This window comes from Saccostrea echinata, unplaced genomic scaffold (assembly GCF_033153115.1).
Source record: "Saccostrea echinata isolate AGI-Se365-2 ecotype Australia unplaced genomic scaffold, CSIRO_AGI_Sech_v1 ptg000034l, whole genome shotgun sequence".
Taxonomy (NCBI): domain Eukaryota; kingdom Metazoa; phylum Mollusca; class Bivalvia; order Ostreida; family Ostreidae; genus Saccostrea; species Saccostrea echinata.
The window spans coordinates 4,277,501-4,300,306 of NW_026889783.1; the positions used below are offsets into that span (position 1 = coordinate 4,277,501).

Consider the following 22,806-nt stretch of genomic DNA (forward strand, 5'->3'; position numbering starts at 1 on the left):
TGGGCACATTATCAATGAGAGATTCAATTATTATTCTTTTTTTTTTTTTTTTTTTGATTTTTGAATTTGGAAACGTCATACATGTAGTTCTTTGGTACATTGCATGAAGAGTACATGTTCATGTAATTTGCTGCCACCTGAATGCTGAAAATCGGTAAAATAGCTTTACGAGAGAGAGAGAGAGAGAACACTGTATATTATTTGAAATTAAAATCGTTACAACCGGCCAATAGAAAACAATTCCAGTATGGAGAGGGGTGGGGGGCTCATCGAAATAAAACAATTTAAAAAAAAAAAAAAAATCTGGCATTATTATCTTTATTTCATCTACTTAATCATGCGAGTTTACAGTTATTGAATTCTTGTTTTGTTTGTTTTCTTTCTTGTTTTTATTTATTTTTAAACATTTAGAATTTTGTTTGTTAACATGCCGCTCCAGTATGTACATGTATGTAGTGGGGGGGGGGGGATCATGAACCAGTAAGGAACACAAACTATTCAAATGATCATTTACAACATGTATTTGAAAACAACTTAAAAAATAATATATTCTTATCAGTGGACCAGTTATTAGTTTTTGTTTGTTTGTTTGTTTTGGTTTTTTGATTGTTGTTGTTTTTTTTTTTTTATAAGTTTTCCGTTAAACTCGCCTTATAAAACAATGATTTATACATGGAAGTAAATTATAAATGATCTGTAAAACGAAACTCAAGTTACACTGTATGAGAATTTTTAGTGATTATCATGACCTACATATACATGTAATGGATGACAACCTAGCTTAAATGTAAACTGCTAAATATGAAAACTTACCATTTTACGTGTATAGTATGTCTCAGCTATTTCATAGATAGGATCATAATTCAGTTGTTTGTCTTTCAAACATTTAAATTACGATTTAGCAATTGCAATTACAATTGGAAGTTCCAACTTATTTTAAAACGCATGAATAATGGAAACCGATGAATTTGAAAGCTTTTTTTTATTAAGATACTCATCAATTTCACTCTATCTGATACATCGAAAATAAATTTAACACCTTTTCTTCTTTTTCGTTCGAGATATACTTAGCTTGCAAGTTAAGAAAAATAAAAGTGATAATTCTACGTCAAATGTACGGTGAAATTCTTGAAAATTTATCAACGTTCTCCATATTGTCACTTACATGTACATGTTTCAATCGCCATAAAAACAGTAATGTAATTGGAATATACAAGGGGCGGGGCTTACTGGCGGCAAGATTTAAGCGGGGTCCGCTTCATGCCTGAGTGCGTGAAGCGAACCCGGAAAGTGAACGCCGGGTTCGCTCTAGCGGACCCAGAGCTGACCCCGAGCAAATGCAGAGCGAACCCGAAGCGCACCCAGAGCGGTCCCAAATTTTCTGAAAGCGGACCCGCAGCGGACCCCGAGCGAACCCAGCAAGTGAACCCAGGGTGCGCTTTGGGTTCGCTCTGGTGTTAGGTTGTGTCTGGTTGGTACTGTAAGTGCGAATTAGTTTAATTCAAATTAATTTACTGCGCTTCAAATTACTAAGCTCCATGTGAACGCTTAGCGAAGCTAATTCGAATTAAATTCCGACTCATGTGCAATGGCAAAATAAAGTCAGATGCTACATGGTTGTGGACAGGTATAGGTAATTATGCTATTTTTGAGTGAGAAACAAAGAAAAAATATGTTAATCTCCAAAAATGTGTGCAGACACTGACAATATGTCAAATGGATCTGATCTGCATAAGATGATGTGATTTGAAAATGATGTCATAATAGCTGTACTGAATAGCCTTACTGTAGAAATAAAATTTTAATGTGCAGTAGTTTACTTTGCATTAACTGTCATGTGAATGCAATTTAATTTGCTTTAGTTCAATTTGCATTATTTTCCTTCGCATTAATTTACTGCGAATCAGATATTTAATGTGCATCCATGTGAACAGGACATCAGTGTCTGTTGATTTCTGTTACATTTCTGATTGATGTAATGACTTGTTACGCTGCAGTGATTGAGAACATGTGCCGCCAAGGAAGCACTGTGGGAGGCACATTTGAGGAGCTGAAGGGAATTATCAGCCGAGTCCACGACAAAAGCAGGATTGGCATTTGTTTGGATACATGTCATATGTTTGCTGCAGGTATCAGTTTTTAGCACTTTTATACAGTGGACCTCATTCATTCTGATGCTGTGGTTCTCAGTCAAAATCGTTCAGATAGGTGAAATGTCCCAATATCTGATTGCCTTGATTTTAGCTATAAAACCTTTCATACCTTTAGCAATGGTGAAGAATGCTGCATTAACTCAATATGTTTTATTTTGTTATTGTTTTAATACTTTTAATATAAGAACTGAATTTAATTTTTGAGAATTCATGAGGACATGAACTATGACACTTCACGCTGGCATATTTCATGAAGCGTGTTAGCGCTTCTTGAAAAATATTCAGGCGTGAAGCATTGTAGTTCATGTACCTCATGAATTCTCAAAAATTAAATTCATATCTTATATTTACATTATTTCACTTATGACTTGCCACATATTTTTGTCATTCAATGATCATTTTTGAAAAAAGTTTGTACCATTTTTTGACTTCAATAACGTCACAATGGAAATACCTGGTATTCTTACTCATCCCAAGGTAGTTTATGAGAATGTGAACTTTTTCAAATTTGCAAAGAATCTTAAGGAAAAATATTTGGAAATGTAAATATATAACACATTAGTACTACTAAATAACTGTTGTTTAAATAAAAGTAGAAGTACTTTGGATGTAATGTCTTTATGTGGCCATATTAATTATTTCTGCTAGCTAATATTTAATAACTGAACTTCCCCAAGCCAACTGTCTGGAAGAGCCAGCCTATCTAGGGAAAAAATGTACTCAAGCAAACTGTCAGTAGAGTCTTAATTTTAATTTGAACGCCGATCTATGACATTTATAACTGTACATGTACATACGTACGCTAATCATCCAAAGCAAGAACGCAATAGTAATTGTGTAGTTTTGAATGCGATTTTATAAACGTCATCAAATTACAGATTGAAGTAAAAAAAAATCTGATTTGTATATAAAATACAGTGTGTAAAAAAAATGATGTTATGAAACACGGGAGTCATGGCTATATGTCATTGTGTAAAACCTATGGTATTGTACTTTTACCATGCTTACTGTTAAAAAACATATATATATTTGCCAATTATTGAAAAGTTATTGATATATAAAATAATTTTCTCCTAACCAATAAGTATCTTGTACATGTCAGAGAAGTGAGGGTTTCATGCGTACCTATCGACCTATAATTAACCTTTCACCAAGTTATTGACATCAAGACACAGTGGTTAAACAGTCGGGCCAGCAACAATTAACAGTCGCCTGACAGACCAATTAAAAATTACTGTCTGGATAAATAAACTAAAATATAATGTAAAAATGCATTTTGTATTGAAAAAAGACTGTCTGGATCTGGAAACCAGAATTCTGGATAAATGAAACAAAATGTTTAATACTGTTCCCAAGAAAAATTGGCCAGAAGCTGAAGTGTCCAGATATCTGAAGGTCTACTGTACATGTATTGACATTGTGTAAAATAAGCACAAGAAGATAATGTATGCTGTCTACCATGCATCTTCTGCTACATCTATTATACCTTATGTGTGCAGACATTGAGAAAGTTGGGCTGAAATTGTTTGGTCTTATATTTCATTCTATTTGGTGGGACTTCATTTGTCAAACCGGCGTACGCCGAATGCGCCGCTTGACCTTTGGTAACCCGGCTTGTTACTTCATTTGACCGGGGAAGGTTCGCCGGCGTACGCCGATCTCGCCGGTCTGAAATGACCGGCGAGGAATTCGCCGGTCTTAGAAATATGGCGGGAAGATAAAACAACTTATAAAATGCAGATACTTTTTACCAATTCGGCATAATCTTTAATTGTTTGCATTTCTTGCACAAATCTCCATCCATATATTTAAAATCTGTTCTTATCTTCTAAAAATTTTTTTTTTCATGAGGTCTATGATGTTTTATAACATTGAATTTCTAACTATCCAACTTTTTTTTCGCTAAGACATAACGTAAAAAGTTATATATCTTAATTAATTGATTGTTATAAAGTATAATTATTTTTGGTTTTCGCCGGTTTACTTCATTTGCCAGTTAGCCGTTTTACGCCGATCATATGACCGGTGCAATTCGGCGTACGCCGATCTGTGACAAATGAAGTCGGCCCTTTGAAATTTATGTCCATTTTAACCTAGAATCTAAGTACATGTAAAGACTTTCAATTTTGATGTGGTTTTAATAAGCTTTGTGCTTGTCATCAAGCAAAACATGATAATGTTAGTTGTACCTGTATGTTTATATGTTTTTTCTATGATAGCTGACCATGAAAGCCCTTTTAATTTCTTAAAATTTGTTTCTTTAACAGGTTATGATATTTCAACAGAAAAGGGTTACCAGAACATGATGGATGAATTTAATCATGTTGTTGGCCAGAAGTATCTGAAAGCATTACACCTGAATGACAGCAAAGGTAAAACATTTAGATATTTTCTAGGGGGTTATTAAAATAAGGCTTGATGCTATTTTTAGACATTTTTATGCCCCGCCATGAATATGGTTGGGGTGTAAAGAGTGTGTCATGTCCGTCTTCCGTCCTTCCGTTGCGCTTTTAGTTTGGTTTAGTTCAAAGCTCAGTTTCAAAGAAACTATTCAAAATATTTTTGTTAAACTTCATATGCTGATAATATTGATGAGAGCTATTCAACTGCATCAACATTTGTTGACCTTGACCTTTTCTTTGACCTTGACCTCACTTTTCTTAAAGGAGATGGGCAAACATAGCGTGCAGGAAGCCTATAGCTTGATATATAAAAATCATGTACAATTTGTGAATTTAGTATTTAGAGTAAAGTTCTCATTAAAATTTTGTACAAGAAATTTATAAAATTATGATAAACGAAACTTTTCTGAAGAAAATTTTCTTGGCAAAATTTATTCTTTTATTTAAAAATAATGTGGTGTTCATGGGGTTCGAACCCTATATAGCAATAAAAAAAAAATAAATAAATAAAAATCCTGAGTATCATTTTCTTTCGAGACTAGCACGCTAACCACTAGACTGTACAAGTCCTGATGAATAGTGGCGTTTAAAACATGTTTGTGATATGACCCTTGACTTAATGGACTTCAAATATTTCTCGAGAAGATGCAAATGTTGTGTCATAAAAGTATATTTTTAAGTTATACTGGGTCTTTGCTCCATATTTTTGGTAACCAAAAAATGAATATTTTTATGCAAACTTTAAGGATTAACTTTAAAAAAAATTGGAGCGAAGACCCACTCATGTCGAAAAATAGTGTTGATAGTATGAGAAAATGGCTCTTTTGGCCCTCTTTAGTGTGTGTATAATATTTCATAAGCAAATGATTTCAATCTTCATGAGATTTTTGCCAGGTGTATAGATTTTACAAAGAGTGTATTTTAATGTTAGATGAAATATCAAGGAAAATTTTGATATAATTGAGATTTAATTTTTCACCTTCATGTTTGTCACACTATAGGATTTTCACTCATCATGTTCACCCATCTTCTTAGTGTTTAGCTCAGTTTTAAATAAACCATCCAAGATATTTTATCAAACTTAATATGCTGGTATGTATCAGTGAGAGCTATTCAACTGCATTAAAAAAACTTTTGACCTTGATATTTCCTTTGACCTTGAACTTTTTAGCTCACCTCGACGAAGTCGAGATGAGCTTATGCTATACCCCCGGCGTCGGCGTTAGCGTCGGCGTCCCAGGTTAAAGTTTTAGGAGCAAGTCCCATTCCCAAGTAACTATAAGCCCTACCTGGACCAAACTTGCATGGATGATGCATCTAGGGATGGACACTACCACACTTGCTTCGGATGCTGGATCTGACCTAGATTTTCCAGATGAGTGACCAGGTTAAAGTTTTAGGAGCAGGTCCATTCCCAAGTAACTATAAGCCCTACCTGGATCAAACTTGCATGGATGATGCATCTAGGGATGGACACTACCACACTTGCTTCGGATGCTGGATCTGACCTAGATTTTCCAGATGAGTGACCAGGTTAAAGTTTTAGGAGCAGGTCCATTCCCAAGTAACTATAAGCCCTACCTGGATCAAACTTGCATGGATGATGCATCTAGGGATGGACACTACCACACTTGCTTCGGATGCTGGATCTGACCTAGATTTTCCGGATGAGTGACCAGGTTAAAGTTTTAGGAGCAGGTCCATTCCCAAGTAACTATAAGCCCTACCTGGATCAAACTTGCATGGATGATGCATCTAGGGATGGACACTACCACACTTGCTTCTGATGCTGGATCTGACCTAGATTTTCCAGATGAGTGACCAGGTTAAAGTTTTAGGAGCAGGTCCCATTCCCAAGTAACTATAAGCCCTACCTTGACCAAACTTGCATGGATGATGCATCTAGGGATGGACACTACCACACTTGCTTCGGATGCTGGATCTGACCTAGATTTTCAGGTGAGTGACCAGGTTAAAGTTTTAGGAGCAGGTCCCATTCCCAAGTAACTATAAGCCCTACCTTGACCAAACTTGCATGGATGATGCATCTAGGGATGGACACTACCACACTTGCTTCTGATGCTGGATCTGACCTAGATTTTCCAGATGAGTGACCAGGTTAAAGTTTTAGGAGCAGGTCCCATTCCCAAGTAACTATAAGCCCTACCTTGACCAAACTTTCATGGATGATGCATCTAGGGATGGACACTACCACACTTGCTTCGGATGCTGGATCTGACCTAGATTTTCAGGTGAGTGACCAGGTTAAAGTTTTAGGAGCAGGTCCCATTCCCAAGTAACTATAAGCCCTACCTTGACCAAACTTGCATGGATGATGCATCTAGGGATGGACACTACCACACTTGCTTCGGATGCTGGATCTGACCTAGATTTTCAGGTGAGTGACCAGGTTAAAGTTTTAGGAGCAGGTCCCATTCCCAAGTAACTATAAGCCCTACCTTGACCAAACTTGCATGGATGATGCATCTAGGAATGGACACTACCACACTTGCTTCAGATGCTGGATCTGATCTAGATTTTCTGGATGAGTGACCAGGTTAAAGTTTTAGGAGCAGGTCCATTCCCAAGTAACTATAAGCCCTACCTGGACCAAACTTGCATGGATGATGCATCTAGGGATGGAGATGGCCACACTTACTTCGGATGCTGGATCTGACCTAGATTTTCTGGATGAGTGACCAGGTTAAAGTTTTAGGAGCAGGTCCATTCCCAAGTAACTATAAGCCCTACCTGGACCAAACTTGCATGGATGATGCATCTAGGGATGGACACTACCACACTTGCTTCGGATGCTGGATCTGAACTAGATTTTCCAGATGAGTGACCAGGTTAAAGTTTTAGGAGCAGGTCTATTCCCAAGTAACTATAAGCCCTACCTTGACCAAACTTGCATGGATGATGCATCCAGGGATGGACACTACCACACTTGCTTCGGATGCTGGATCTGACCTAGATTTTCCACATGTGAGACCAGGTTTAGATTTAGGAGTAGTCTCGTTCCCAAGTAACTATAAGCCCTACCTGGACCAAACTTTCGTGGATGATGCATCTAGGGATGTACACTAACCAACCTGCTTCGAATGCTGGATCTGACCTAGATTTTCCAGAATTTTAGCCATATTTTAACCAAATTAGCATGGATGATGTATCTAGGGATGGACACTTCCAGACTTGCCTTGGATTCTGAATCTGACGTACATTTTCCAGATGAGTGACCAGGGTAATTTTTTTGGAGTAGCTATATAATATTATGGCCTGTTATGATTAGACTTGCATAGATGGTGCATCTAAGGATGAAAACTTCCAGACTTGCTTTGGATGTTGGAACTGACCAAAATTTTCTTGATTACTAAACAGGTCAAAAGTTTTTTGAGCAGGTCTATAATTAAATCAAACTTGCATGGATATTGATCTTGGGATGTACCCTAACTAGAAAAAAAATATGATGTGAAATTTGCCTTACATGTAGATAACATTCGTCGAGGTGAGCTTCGTAATCTTTGATTACCTATGTTTTTAGCTCTACTGGTCAGAGACCAGAAGAGCCTATGTGATAGTAAGGTGTCCGTCGTCTGTCCCTCTGTCTAGCTGTCTGTCTGTCTGTAAACAATTTTTCAAAATGCTACTCCTCAGACAGTTTTGGTTTGATTTCAATATAACTTGGCACACAAGTAGACTACACGAAGATACATAAATTAGTGTATCAGTTTTTGATTTTGATGAACGGTGTTGCCATGGTTACTAAAAATAGAAATTTCTGTGAAATTCCATTAAAATGCTACTCCTACAGTTTTGGTTTGATTTCAATATAACATGGCACACAAGTACACTACACTAACATACATACAACACAAGTAAACAACACTAAGATACAAGATATTCAATTCATCGGTTTTTTGATTTTGTTGAACAGTGTTGCCATGGTTACTAAAAATAAAAATTTCTGTGAAATTCTTTTAAAATGCTTCTCCTCCAAGAGTTTTGGTCTGATTTCAATATACCTTGGCACACAAGTAGACTACACTAAGATACATAACTTAGAGCATGTTTTTGATTTTGTTGAACAGTGTTGCCATGGTTACTAAAAATAGAAATTTCTGTGAAATTCCTTTAAAATGCTACTCCTCCTATAGTTTTGGTCTGATTTCAAAAGTTGTTGAGATACATAATTCTGTTGATCGATTTTTAATTTTGGTGATGCATTGCCATGGTTACTAAAAATACAATTTTCTGTGAAATACATTCAAAATGCTGCTCCTTCTATAGTTTTGCTTTAATTTCAGTGTAACCTTGCATGCAAATAGACTACACTGAGATACATAATTGTCTTTTCCAGCTTTTTTGATTTTGATGAATGATGTTCCCATGGTTACTAAAATCAAAATTTCTGTTAAAATCTTTTAAAAGATTACTCTTCCTACAGTTTTAGTCTGATTGCAATAAATCTTGCCACAAAAAGAGACTAAACTAAGGATCATTACTCTATTGCAAACCAGTAGAGCTAAAGTCTCGTCAGAGACTTCTGGTTCTTAAATTTGCATTTTTACTTAGTTTTAAATAAACCATTCAAGATATTTTTATGTAAGCTTATGCACTTACACTTAATTTGGTGAGAATTTATCATCTACTTTCCCATTTTTCCGTGCGTTCACCGTTCGTTCTGCGTGCGTTCACCGTTCGTTCTCCGTTCACAGTTTTGTGTTCAGCGTTCACTGTGCGCTCACGTTCACCGTTCACAAGGCGTTCACCGTTCGCTCTCCGTTCGCTAACTTTACATTCACCTTGTGTTCAGCATTAACTCATCGTTCATTCTTCATTGTCTTTCGGAACTCCAAAGTGAAAGGACTTATCTTTTTAATGGGAACAAAAGCTTGAAAGTATGGGTGTACTGGTTTAAAGTATCACTATTTTCTGCAAAAAAATTATCTCCTATATTTATAATTTATTTTTTTTTAAGTAACTGTTGAATATTTATTAAATTAATCTTAAAAATAAATGTTGTTGAAAGTATATTCATTTAGTACGATGCTACATGTACAAGATTAAATTTAAATACAGCAAGATACATGTACGGATACTGCATGTACGGATATATGTACTGCAACATTCTGATATTATGTCAAAGACCAAATATCATTGATAGACAGGTGATAATCCAGGTCGCTTTATTAACCAATTGCTGAATAATTACCAAAATATTCATTTCTAACACGTTTTTTTAGGTCACCTGAGTCACTCAGGTGACCTATTGCTATCTCTTTTTGTCCGTCGTCGTCCGTCGGTCGTAAACTTTTGAACATTTTCAGCTTCTTTCAGCTTAAAACTAACCAGCAAACCAATTTCAACCAATTTTGGCATATAGCATCTATGGGTGAAGGGGAACAAAAATTGTGAAATTCGTGGCCTCAGGGTCAGGGGTTCTGGTGCTAGGGCGGGGCTATATAGATCATATAGTGAAAGTGCATTATTTCTTTGAAAATCTTCTTCTCTACTCCTGGGTATTATTTAAACAAATTGAATACATAGTTATGATAAGCAAGAGTGACTCTACCAAAATTATGAAATTCATAGCCCCAGGGTCAGGGGTTCTGGTGCTAGGGCGGGGCTATATAGATCATATAGTGAAAGTGCATTATTTCTTTGAAAATCTTCTCTACCCCTGGGTATTATTTAAACAAATGCATAGTTATGATAAGCAAGGATGCCTCTTGCAAAATTGTGAATTTCATGATCCCTGGATCAGAGGTTCTGGTGTAGGGCGGGGCTCTATTTATTATAGAGTGAAAATGCATTAATGCTTTAAAAATCTTCTCTGCACCTGGGCATATGAGAGGCAAAAAGAGTAAAAGTTTTAATAAGGAAGGGTATTTTTACCATATTTTTGAACATCAGGACCATTTGGTCAAGTGTTCTGGTCCAGGCCAGGGCTCTATTAATTTGTATTCTACTGAGAGGAGTTATTCCCCTTTGCCATTTACTTCTGATAATTAATCACTGTAAATAATGTACTTGAAAGGTTAATAGAATAAGAGAATTATGCAAGAATTTTTATTGTATAATACAAAAAGTACTTTCATAGTTTTAATGATCAGGTAGACTTGTAAATAGTACTCATTTCAGTGAACTGATTCTTTTCGCTCTTCATTCCCATCGGCGTTAAGCAATGTCCTCGCTTATTGGCCAACCTTTTCAAAGCTGATTGGTTGATGGGTGGAGTTAAATCAAAGAAGCATAGAAACACGAAATACATATAGTTATAAATAGACTTAAATTTGTGTACTACTTATTTAAAAAAAAAAAACTTCACATCTACAGTCCCTAACCTATATTATAAGTATGTACAGTACCAACCAGACCCAACCTGACACAAAGCAGTCCCACAGCGGTCCCAAAGCAGTCCCACAGCGGTCCCAGCAGTCCCAGCGGTCCCAGAAAGCCATCCCAGAAAGCAGTCCCAGCAGTCCCAGTGGGCAGGGTTAATTAATTTAATGGGCGGAGCTTACTCAGAATGAGATTACCAATAAACAATGTCACTATATAAAAGGCAGTTGAAATTGATGAGCAATTCTTTCTGAGTAGTATCAACAAATATTTACAATTCTTATGCAACAGTCATTTCTGAACTGTTAAGAAAATCACAGTACGCGTATAGAAACAAATTATAATTACTGAATGAAGAAGACGTTCACACCTATTAATAACATGAATATTTAAACACAGTTGTTTGGTATATTAATTTTTAACCAAAATAAACCAATTTCTTCATTTTTTGTGATTGATATTGGTTTTCATATTTATTTTTTTATATAGAAAATTAAACTTGAATTGTTTATTTTATACCAGAATTAGCTTTAAGTAGATAATAATGATTATAGAGCAAGGCCGATTCCCATACTATACTCTGAATGCATTTTTCTTAAGTATTGGAGCTTCTGAAAAATTCTTTGTTAAACATTGCCGAGTATTATATTTCAGTCATGATTATTTTCAATGACTTCCCAATTTAATTATCTTTAGATTCTCAGTTTTATGTGTTTTATTATATAAATGTTCGAGTGTACATCTGTAAATCACGCAAATGGAACCCTCAGATTATGTTCAAAATTAATTAATCCCGAAATAAATTTATACACAATTATTGAAACTAAGATTTTTTGCATAACATAGATTGAAATTAGTGTCAATGTTGACCAGCGCGTTTAGTGATGTGTAACACTGATACCCAAATAACATGCATTGACTTTCTGCTAATTATGCCCAAAGGCGATTGAAACCTCAGGTGTTGACACCATTTTATATAATCCCATTGTATTAACCGGCCAGGTAAACACAAACAAAAGAAATAAGAAACAAGTCACAATTCTCGATATTTTCAAATGTTTATTTTTTAAATAAATATACTCTTTTAATGACTTGTTTATAAATTAAAAACTAATTCATAAATAAATCCCGGAATAATTGTTCACATTGTTTATGTGACAGAAGAATGGTAGAATAATTTTCTTTCATGGTCATTAAATAAATTATTAGGTTTTATTTGAGGGTGGTAAAAAATAGCATGGAGTGCTCTTTTTTAAAGCGACAGTACGGCTGCAAAATGTGTGCTTTTTCATCCAAATTTACCCAATATGTCATTAAGAAATAAGGTATAAAGTTGATGTAAGCAGTTTGAGAAACAGAAATATTCTCTACTCAAACAAAATTAACGTAATTAGAATCTGCCGGAAAATCAAGGGTCGTACAAACTGGAGCAATCTTAGATCTGTTTATTTGTACCACATGAATTCTAAAACGGCACGTGCCTACACTGTAGAGTTTACAGTTATAGTGAATATTAGGTGAAAGCAATTTTCAAAAACACAAATTACCATAACTTTCTGATAAAATAATCTAAAATAATAATCATAAAGATTTTAGTCTGTATTCAGGCGAATTTAACAGAATTAAAAGTACAAATGATTACGTTTTGTGTATTGGGGTCCGAGAAAGGAAAAACCAACTAATCATACGTTATCGCGGCAAATGTCAAACAAAATATTTTTTCTGCACAGTTAAAAAAAATTAGCATTTCAAATGGCAACAATGTTTATAAGTCAAAGATGTATTTTTTATGTTGAGTTTACACTATTTTTTTCTTAGAAAGCGACGGAAAAATGAGAAATGATAACAAGTATCAACAAAGCTGTCGAATAGAACCTTCGAGAGCCCTGCGTGAGTGTCGCCGAGTTCTCGTTTCTTCCTTATCCAGCGATTATATTAATTCCCAAACTAAATTTTAGTCAGGAAAGTTGCTTTTTCAAGTTCTATTTTCAGTTTCTTTTTCTCTTTCGTCGACTTTGTCAATGTAGCAGGCCTACAGGGATTCCCTCTCTAACCATGCTGTTTTGTTTATGAAAACTACGCATGCGTGCATAGCATGGAATGTGGAACCCCGAACACGTTGCGATGTATATATTTACGTCCCATAAATAACTATCAATTTTAATGAAATAATCCAAATTATTTAATTGTAAAAGTTGTAATTTTCTGAAAGTTTATAAATTTATGAGTAGTAAAAAAATTCCAAATCTTGTCGGAAAATTTTATCTAGTCAGTTTTTTGATGAGATGCGCCGTACTGTCACTTTAAGCATGGTATTAGCTTTTTGAATTAAGAAAAAAAAATCCAGTACAGTACGTTCCTCTGAATACATGTATTTTACTGAAATGACAAGTTTGTTTGTTTTTTTTAAATAGTGCTATGCAAACTTTGAGTACATACGTAGTTTGACAGCATTAATTTATTAAGTAGGCCTAGATAATTTTTTTTTCAAACACCTGTATTGAAGTTTAATTTAAGGGATAAAAATCATCCCCTGACTTCCCTTTTTAACTACTTTTATTTTCTTAAAATAAATTCTAGACTACAATTGTGTAAATTTACAGCCCTCTGAAGACATTTAGTAATTACATGTATAACTATCTCTATTTATTTAATTTTTGTAAGAAAGAATACTTGTTTTTTTTATATTTGCTTTTATCTTAAACACCTCTCTGCAGAAAGTAAACAAAACAACAACGAGGAGCTGCAAATTCAGAATACACAAGGGGCGGAGCTATCATGTCACTCAGAACCTTTTTCACACATGAGTGAACAAAGCAGTCCCAGGGACTGCTGGGTCTGCTTTCTAGAGCAGTCCCACAGCAGTCCCATAGCGGTCCCAGAGCAGTCCCACAGCGGTCCCAAAGCAGTCCCGGGGACTGCTTTGGTGTCAGGTTGGGTCTGGTTGGTACTGTATGTCCCTGCTGAAATTACAGGTTAATCAACGACCAAATGTACATTTTATTTGGTAGGAGCATGTCTTGTCTATATTAGGGGCTGTAGAGAGTTAAAAACTTATATTTAGATTTCTTGGAAATGGGCTATAAATAGACTATGTGGAGAAGTGATAGCAATCGTCTATTACAATTTGATTGCACCGCGGTTTGTTAAATCTCCTGCGTAACACCTGGTTACCCATTGTCATGTACATGTTGTTTATTTTCAACTAATCAGCATCCAGGAAGACAGCCAATGAACGAAAATGATAGAAAAAATGAAGGATAGCTCAGAATCCTTCATAATGCAAAAAGAAACACCTTAAAGAAATGCGTACTAATAGATAAATAAAAATGAGACAAAAATAACTTGTCTTATTAAATGTTCATCAAAGACCAAGAGAGGCCAATGTAAGGGATTTCAACATGGAATTAAAAGAGTACAGAAGTACTGATAGTTTGTTTACATACTGTCTCGTGAGAGTGATAAATGGCGAACAGATTAGAATCTAATTTATGAACTGTTAATGAATACTAGACTAATAATTTTGTTGATCCTGATCACCCTATTTTTCTTGCTTTTGGGCAACAAAGCTTCACCTTTCAGTTCATTTTATACTCTATGGATCCTCTAAATTGTTGTATTATACTCAGGTGACCGTTAAAGCCCTTGGGCCTCTTGTTTTTCAGTTACTATAGAAATACATGTACATGTTATGACTAATTCTTAGAATTATAGATAGTATTACGGATTAAATATCTACGGAGCGATGTACATTGATAGTGTGGTTAAAAAATTATTTATTTAAATTGTAATACACTAAAAAAAAATAAATAAAGCAAATTTTGGTGTAGGTGAAAGGGTATAAGGTTTTTTTCTTTACAGATGTAGTCAAAGTCTATTGTAAGAGAGGAAAAAAAAATCCTTCATCACTGTAACTATATATATGTTTACCATTCGATATAGTAAAGAGCCCCCCCCCCCCCCCCCCCGAATCTCCCGATTCGTCAGTATTTGCATTTTATTTTAGTTCACATTAAAAAGGAAGTCAATGCGATTTGTGACTTTAAAATTTCAGTTTATAAACATTCTAAAATAGTCATAAATCAATGGTCTTTCTGTATACACGTGCAGACGGTGGTATTTGAATTGGCAAGGATCAAACTCATGTGGCCCAAGTGTTTATGTTAATGCATTTCATTTATTTATTTATTCATATAGAAATGACAGGACAAGCAGGGGACTTTTTGTGAACTTGAAGCAGGAAAAAAAGAGATTATGATTGCCAAACAAATTGATTTGTTGATAAAGAATTGTTTTTTATTTCACTGCCTGATACATTAAAAATATATAAAATTTAGGAAATTTTGCTTGATACAGATGCATGCATTTGAGAAAAGGGGGGGGGGGTTCTAAGACGGAATCTCTCTCTCTCTCTCTCTCTCTCTCTCTGTATTATTTGTCTGTTTATATATAAGTATTGTAGCATATTACTAAAATATCAATTACTGAAATTCAAATCTATAACAAATAATATGAATGCCTCTTTGTATCCTCTTGTTCACATGTCATGAAGGGGAAAGGGGTGGGGGAGGTGTCTAAAGTAGAATCTGAATCTGCTCAAAAAATCATTGTTCAAAATAGAAATGTCACATAAATATATAATTACATGAAAATTTTAGAATACATGTGTATTTATGTAACACATTCAAGGACCTTTTTAAAATATTTTTAACTGTGATTTTTTTTTTATTATTACATGTATTTTACCCAGAATCGCCTCTGTATGGAAACAAATGTATCTTTGTAATTTTCTCTACTATGACTACAGAGTTTTGTATCAGTAACAATGTTTAACAGCGAAAAATCTTTTGTGACTAAACAGCTTAATTTAAACATAATATATATGTGCAGAAAATATTGTAAGAAACACAATTAATAGGCGTACTTAATGTGCATGTGTCATTTTCTTACGATAATGTGGAAACATTTATTTATTTGTTTTATTCTGGAAGTGTCCTAAACAATTTTTTAACATGGTATACTAATGCTATGCACTCCAAAATTAATTTATTTAGATGTATTAATTCTAACAATAGAATAAAATAGAATGTATACAATGTAAGGAAAAGATTGGAGACATTCTGAATAAATCGTTCATCTTGCATTCACCGTTCACTTTGCACTCACGTTTGCGCTCTGTTCGCGTTCTGTGTTCGCTCACTGTTCAGCGTTCACCAACCATTCACTAAATTGCGTTTAGCGTTCACACATCGTTCACTCACCGTTCGCTCACTGTTCAAGTGGGAAAGTAGATTGTTTCTGGGACTGTATATCCAATTTTTTAAAATTCAATTTTAAAGAAATTATGCAAGGTATTATCATCAAACTTCATACACTTATACAAATTTTCATGTTGCATTACTAATATACCCTTGACGGGTATTCATGTCCTATGGACATATTTCTAGTTGAATTTGAGATTATTCTCTGTTCGAAATATTTAAGTACAGACCTAAAAGTTGGCCAATTTGGAAGAAATCTTAATAAAAATATGAACTATTGCAATTCAAAACATCAAAATGTATATGCTGATTAAAAAGAAAATTTCAGTGTTTATTTTGATATATCTGTAGTCATCATGGATCAAATGATATTTTAGACATTAATGTCCTGTATAATTACACAGTATTGAGTTTTCAAGGGCAAATGAGACCCTTTTCAAGATTGCTCTTAATCCATGAACCAGATCACTGGTTGGATGACCTTAAAATGAAAGATCAGGTAGAAATGGCAAGTGAACTATGCTTTTGTCAAGCCCTTCCACTGTAGGGTTCAAAATAATTGGTGCAAATAATTTTTGAACTTAATCAGAAAAATGTGGAGTAAAGAATTCTGAGTAATGACAACACACATGTAAAATTTGGAAATTTATGAGGGGCACTTTGCAATAACTTAAAAAATGACTGCTTCTCAGCCAGGAACAATAATTCTAAAAATTAGTATTTATTGAAATTTTTTTTTCATGCAACTGTGCTCATTGCATGCATCTTGAAATGATTCAAGGTTCTTTGAAGTCTTTGAAATGGTCTTATGATATAGATTTTCCACCCCATAAATGTACACCCCCCCAAAAATACATTTTAGAGAAACTGAATTTCCTTTAATCTTGCTTAAGATAGCAATATTTATTAGCATGAAATGAAATAGGAAGTGATCTGTGTTATCTTGCAGTGATAATCAAATGCTTTTACACTCTGTATATTAAATGTAACAGTTGAAGTTAGTAAAATTGCAATAAGGCATAAATATTTTTTTTTCAAAAATGTAATTCTTTCTAAATGCCTTGATATCAAAAGTGTTTTATCCAAAAATATTTTTTGGTCAATTTTCATGAGAAAATGCATAATTGGTGCTTTTATTTACATTTCCTGATAATATATTTGAGATTTGATAATTCTAAACTATAATTGTAAACTATAATCATGATAATGATTAACTCAAAGAAATAACATGGGTATAGATAGTTTTCTTATAATGTATTTTCTCTCTGAGTTATTTCCCTTAGCTGATATCTTAGAGGTCAACCTGGTGATTTTTCCTCTTTGTCTTACCAAATTTAAGAGGGTGTAGCAGAAATATTTGTGGAAAAATCTTCAAAATTCTTCAATAAAGAAGGCTTTAAGGATACATAACACAAACAAAAATTTGATGCATGGATTGATATACATTTTTTGAATGATTTTGATTAAAATTACATGAATAATAAATTCCTAAAATATAAAGAAGTCTTAAGGTTTTTTTGGTACTCAGCTATACGATTTTCTATGTAATTCAATACAAAATTTTGAACAATTATGTAACATTGTGACAAAGTCTTAACAAATTTCTCCCATTTTACCTGGCAAACATTGTTCAGGTTACCTATTTGAACATACGTCCATGGGAAATATTGCTGATTTGTGAAAAAAGTTTTTTTGTGTTATTTATCCTTAGCAACTGTATATTCCTTCTGTAAAAAATGCTTCCTACCCCACAATGGCCAGTACAAAAAGTTAAAATTGGTTGAATTAATGAGGGGACCTCCAATATGGCAGCCAACAGGACATGACTCTTGCTAAATTCAGGCCTATGGAAAACTATCTACACATGTATATTCACATTATTTTGTGAATTCAGTGAAACATTTTTGTGAGCATTTTAATTACTTAACTGCTGATTTTCAAAACCTGAGGAATGGACTAGCATCTTGTATTATTTATTTTTGGACTGTGTGATTTCAGCTGAAGTTGGGAGTCACCTGGATAGGCATGAGAACATAGGGAAAGGTAGGATTGGTAAAGCTGGATTCCAGCGGATAATGAATGACCCTCGACTTAACAACATTCCCATGATTCTAGAGACGCCCTGTCCTGAGGATGACACTTACGAGAAAGAAGTCCGAATTCTCTACTCTATGTGTAAGTGAGGGCCAAAATAAAGGTCCAGGGCTTTGACTGAGATGGTGTAAATATACATGTTCTTGATTGTGAACCTGGTTTTGCTAGTCAGTTATTATGAGAATGTACAAAATAAAAAGTAGCAGTGTCAATGAGTATTTGTCATGGTTTAAAATTAGAGGGGTGATGAATATTTTACAACACTCTTATCCTATCTAATTTCTTAAAGAAGTATATTCTTGTACATTTGAGACAAATATGAAAGGGATTTTACTTGAATACAATGAATAGTGATGATAAATTCATTTTATAAAATTAAAATAGGGCTTTTCTGATATAATTCATCCTTTGATCAAACTTCCCTGTACATAAAGGTAAGACCATTCATATAGAGGCGGCTAGAAGTCAGGGCACACAATGAGTTAACCTGACAGTTATTTAATATAAATTATCCAAAGCAGGAGTCCACTCCTCAATTTGTTTGAGTTACACACTTGATCTTTTATACATTAGTCTGGAAGAACAAAATCAAGAAAAGTAATAATCATAAATACATTAATGAGTTGGATATTAATGATTTTGAAGTTTTGTTGATAGTTTGTATCACAGGTAGATCAACAATAGCTAAGGTTAAAAAGATATCTGTCAAATTAATAATAGGGAAAACACAATTGAATACATTGAAATAACTAGTGATGATTTTATTGTTTAATTTGATAAGCTTTGTCAATACATGCGTGTAATTTTGATAAAGGCATTTAAAGAAATATGAAGTTTGACAGTGCATACAATGAATACTTGAATGTGAATGAATTGTTTCCTTAACCTATCTTCCTTTATATCAGATGTTTTTTAGAACGGTTAGTTAAGCATGCAGTCATTGAGTTTATCAATAGGTTGATTATTTATCAGCTACATAATTGATTGTTTTTAAAGTTAGAATGTATAAACATAAGCAATGTTGCCTCGATCATTGAACATTTGATGTTTCTCACTAACAACAAGAACTCGAGACCTCATGTTGAAGTGTATGGGTCCTGGGTCTTCTACAGTCAAGTCTGTGCTGCTAGCTGCTGACTGCAAAGAGCTTTGTAGAAGGAGGGCACACTTGGAGGAGAGAAACTCAGATTTCTTGTGACACATGATGATGGTACTTCCTCGAGACCTTAGTGCTAGTATTTTCTCACCCTTTTTGGATCCCAGTTCATGAGACTCTAAATGTGATGGTCCAGTAATATGGAATTTTTTTGCTATCCAATCATTTCCCAGAAACAAGATTTGATCTCTGATAGGGCAGTAGTCAAAGTATCCATTAGCCATAAAGAAAGAGTTGCCAAATCTGTCTTTCTCAACAACTCGAAGAAGCTGGTTGTCACACCTGTACACGCAAAACTGCCAACAGAGAGACCCAATCAACTTATACCCAGACAAATGGCAGGATACAACCAATTTCTGCCCTCTGTACTCAACACCAAAACATTTTCCTTTTGTATCAATGATGTCTTTTGCTTTAACTGTATTATCGGAAGAGAGAGTAAAATAGCGAATCTTGCATAGTTTTGGAAAAGTAACGCAGAAACCTTGATCCCTTTCAGTGATGTCAAATGGAGGACTCTCCATTACTAGGGAAGTGCCACTGTAACCCTTCGCTTCATACAGTTTAATTGAAGAGTTTGCATTGTCAACTAAAGCTATCATGCCATTTTTGAGTATAGCACAGCCAGTTATGGATGCAGATTTCTCCGAGGGCAGTTTGGCATCCAGTTCTCGGATGAGTTGGAGTTTTGGATCCGCCACTGGAGGGTAGATACTGTCTACCAGTTGACTTGTCTGTACTGCCTGTTGGAATGTTATGATTCTCTCTGGATCAAGTAAGCAAGCTAATTTCCAACTAAGCAAGTATTCCACGTCACATGTATCCAGTTCTTTGCGCTTATTATCTATTATATTCTTGTACTGCAGTGTGAGGTGGTAAATATTTGTTACATCTTGGGAGTTGTCACAGAGTGTTTTCATATGATTCCCGATTTCTGTCAATATATTACTTGATGCAGATTGTATCTCTGAGCATTTCCTCGAACACGTTGTTTTGGTTTCATCAATGCATTTTTCTGTTTCCTCCTGCAGATTATTTATTTTCGATTTAAATTCTTTGAATATTGTGTCCAAGCTCTCTTTCACGCGTGCTGGTGACCGTGCTTGCAAATCTGAACTTTTGGTCTGAAGTTCTAAGGCCTCCCTGTAGTTTTCTATGCATTGATCGTAATGGTGTCCGCTCTCAGTGTCGGAGGGTGGGAATTCCTCCCTTATTCCAATGGCGTCCTTTGGACAGTATTTATGCTGTTCAGCAAACTTGCACTCTGCACACATGGGGATTTTGTGGTTCAGGCACTGATAATCTGCCTGAGCGGCGTGCAGAGAACACAACTGTTCAGTCGACATCTTGGTGCTATGTCACCAGGAAACTGCGCAATTTTATTTACAAGTGATCGAAGTTAAAAATAAACGTTCATAAAATATTCGTAAGGGAAATCCTCCCGTCTATTTTTATCTGTTGTCTTTTGATAGCAAGGCCTACTTGTAATCATCAGGGTTAAACATATGCTACGTATTAAAAGTTAATAAACGATAAAGCTATCTGGTACGTTTATAGTTTAATATCGTCATGATTATAATACAGTATGACATTTATTACGCATTTTAAAAGCATGGTACAGAAATTTTCCAAAATTACAAAGTTCTTTAACATTTTTTTGCACATAATAATTGTATAAATTGAAACATAGATGCTTTTTCCCAGAAAAAAAAATTAATATATTTTACACGTATAAGTCCTTCTATCGTGGACTTTTTAAAACAAAATGGAATTCGTCTTCAATTTCAGATCTACACAGTTCACATATTCGGTTTTCTCGTGGGATATTTTTATGGCGTCTACTTTCAATTGCTAAATTATTTGATGACAGTCTTATCTTGCTAATTTGCTTTTTATAAATACTAGGAATAGCTTTTACTAAATAATATTGCAGTATAAAGTGGTCATTAATGTTCTTAATTAGCATACATCTAGATGAATTATTGATATCTGCAAGGAGATTGATCAGGCCCGTAGGAAGCAATTTCAGTTGGGGGGGGGGGGGTACAGCCATACATTTTCTGTTGAGGGGGCACTACCAAAAATTTCCCGACAAGCAAAAAAAAAAAAGGTCGTCAACTACCAAAAATTCCTTGACAAATAAAAAGAAAAAAAAGGGTCATCAGGCGTTTTTATTGAGGGGGCACAAGCATATAGTAATATCTAAGTTTACTATAGTATTAGTAATCTTTATTACACCTCTGTGAATTTTTTTCTACATAAAAGTATGACAAATAAATCTTCTATTTTTTCTAAACAGCCCCTACCGTGGAATAGTTTTTGTGCTATTTGCCCATGGTGAAATAGTCATCAAACTATTCACCGGAAGCATTCCATTTCCCTCGTTTTTCATCTCAAAACTATATGGGTTGTTGTATTGCGACGTATCTGGTTTGTGACGTAACAAAAGTAAAGTCGGCTTCGGTATAATAAAACGCCTATTTACTGACTATTCGGACAATAGCAAGTTTACCGTCCCCCTCGACAGCAACTATTTCCCTCGGCTGCCCCTCGGGAAATAGTCGCTGTCTTGGGGGACGATAAACTTGCTATTGTCCTCATAGCCAGTAAATAGGTGTATAATATATCGGCAAAATTATTGGGGGGGGGGGGACACGGCCCCCTCCCCCCCCCCCCCCGGTTCCTACGGCCATGGATTCTGTACAAAAGTGTCAATAATTATTTGCTTTATATTATCAAAAAATGGCTGTTACAACTAATTTTATCTTGGTCAGACCAAATATATCGTAAACCAATTTCGAATAATTTTTCCTTTATTTTAGAAACCCAGGTAGTGACTTTACTGATTGGTTGTTCACATTCCTCCTAAGCATTTTCTCATATGATCTCAAAATACAATTCTGACTCTATTATTTTAAACCAGAATTTGAAAACCCGGTATTGTTATATATATATATGTGTGTGTGTGTGTGTTGTCATATATAATTTTTTGTCAACTTCCCTTACTTATGTAGCTATATACCCTTATCACCTGCATATGGGGTTTTGTCTCCTAGTTGATTCGATACGCAAGAGCATGCTCTACGTATGAACAATTTCTAAAACGAGGCAAGCTATTGACAAACAAGTTGATAAAACAAGGATATCAATAGTCTCTTTTGAAGTCGTCATTTCGCAAGTTTTATGGTCAATACAATGACCTTGTAAGCAAATACAACCTATCATTAAGTCAAATGCTGACTGACGTTTTTCATACTAATTGTTAGGACATTATTTACACACTGAATTTTCTACGGATTTTTTCGTTTTTCCCGATCATGACAGGGAGCACACGGCGGGTGTGACGGGTCGGCAGGGAATGCTCACTCCTCCATAGCACCTGATCCCACCTGTTTTTG

The 22,806-nt window shown here is 34.8% G+C and overlaps 1 protein-coding gene across 1 annotated transcript in view; it reads left to right on the forward strand.

Moving 5' to 3' along the window:
* Positions 1 to 18,464, forward strand: part of LOC133199596 (uncharacterized) — a 24,645-nt gene extending 6,181 nt beyond the window's left edge. The window contains exons 5-7 of the mRNA XM_061335433.1: positions 1,998 to 2,129; positions 4,421 to 4,525; positions 18,157 to 18,464. Of these exons, the coding sequence (XP_061191417.1) occupies positions 1,998 to 2,129; positions 4,421 to 4,525; positions 18,157 to 18,341 (422 nt within the window). The 3' untranslated portion in view covers positions 18,342 to 18,464. The remainder of the gene's footprint in view (positions 1 to 1,997; positions 2,130 to 4,420; positions 4,526 to 18,156) is intronic.
* Positions 18,465 to 22,806: the final 4,342 nt, after the last annotated feature.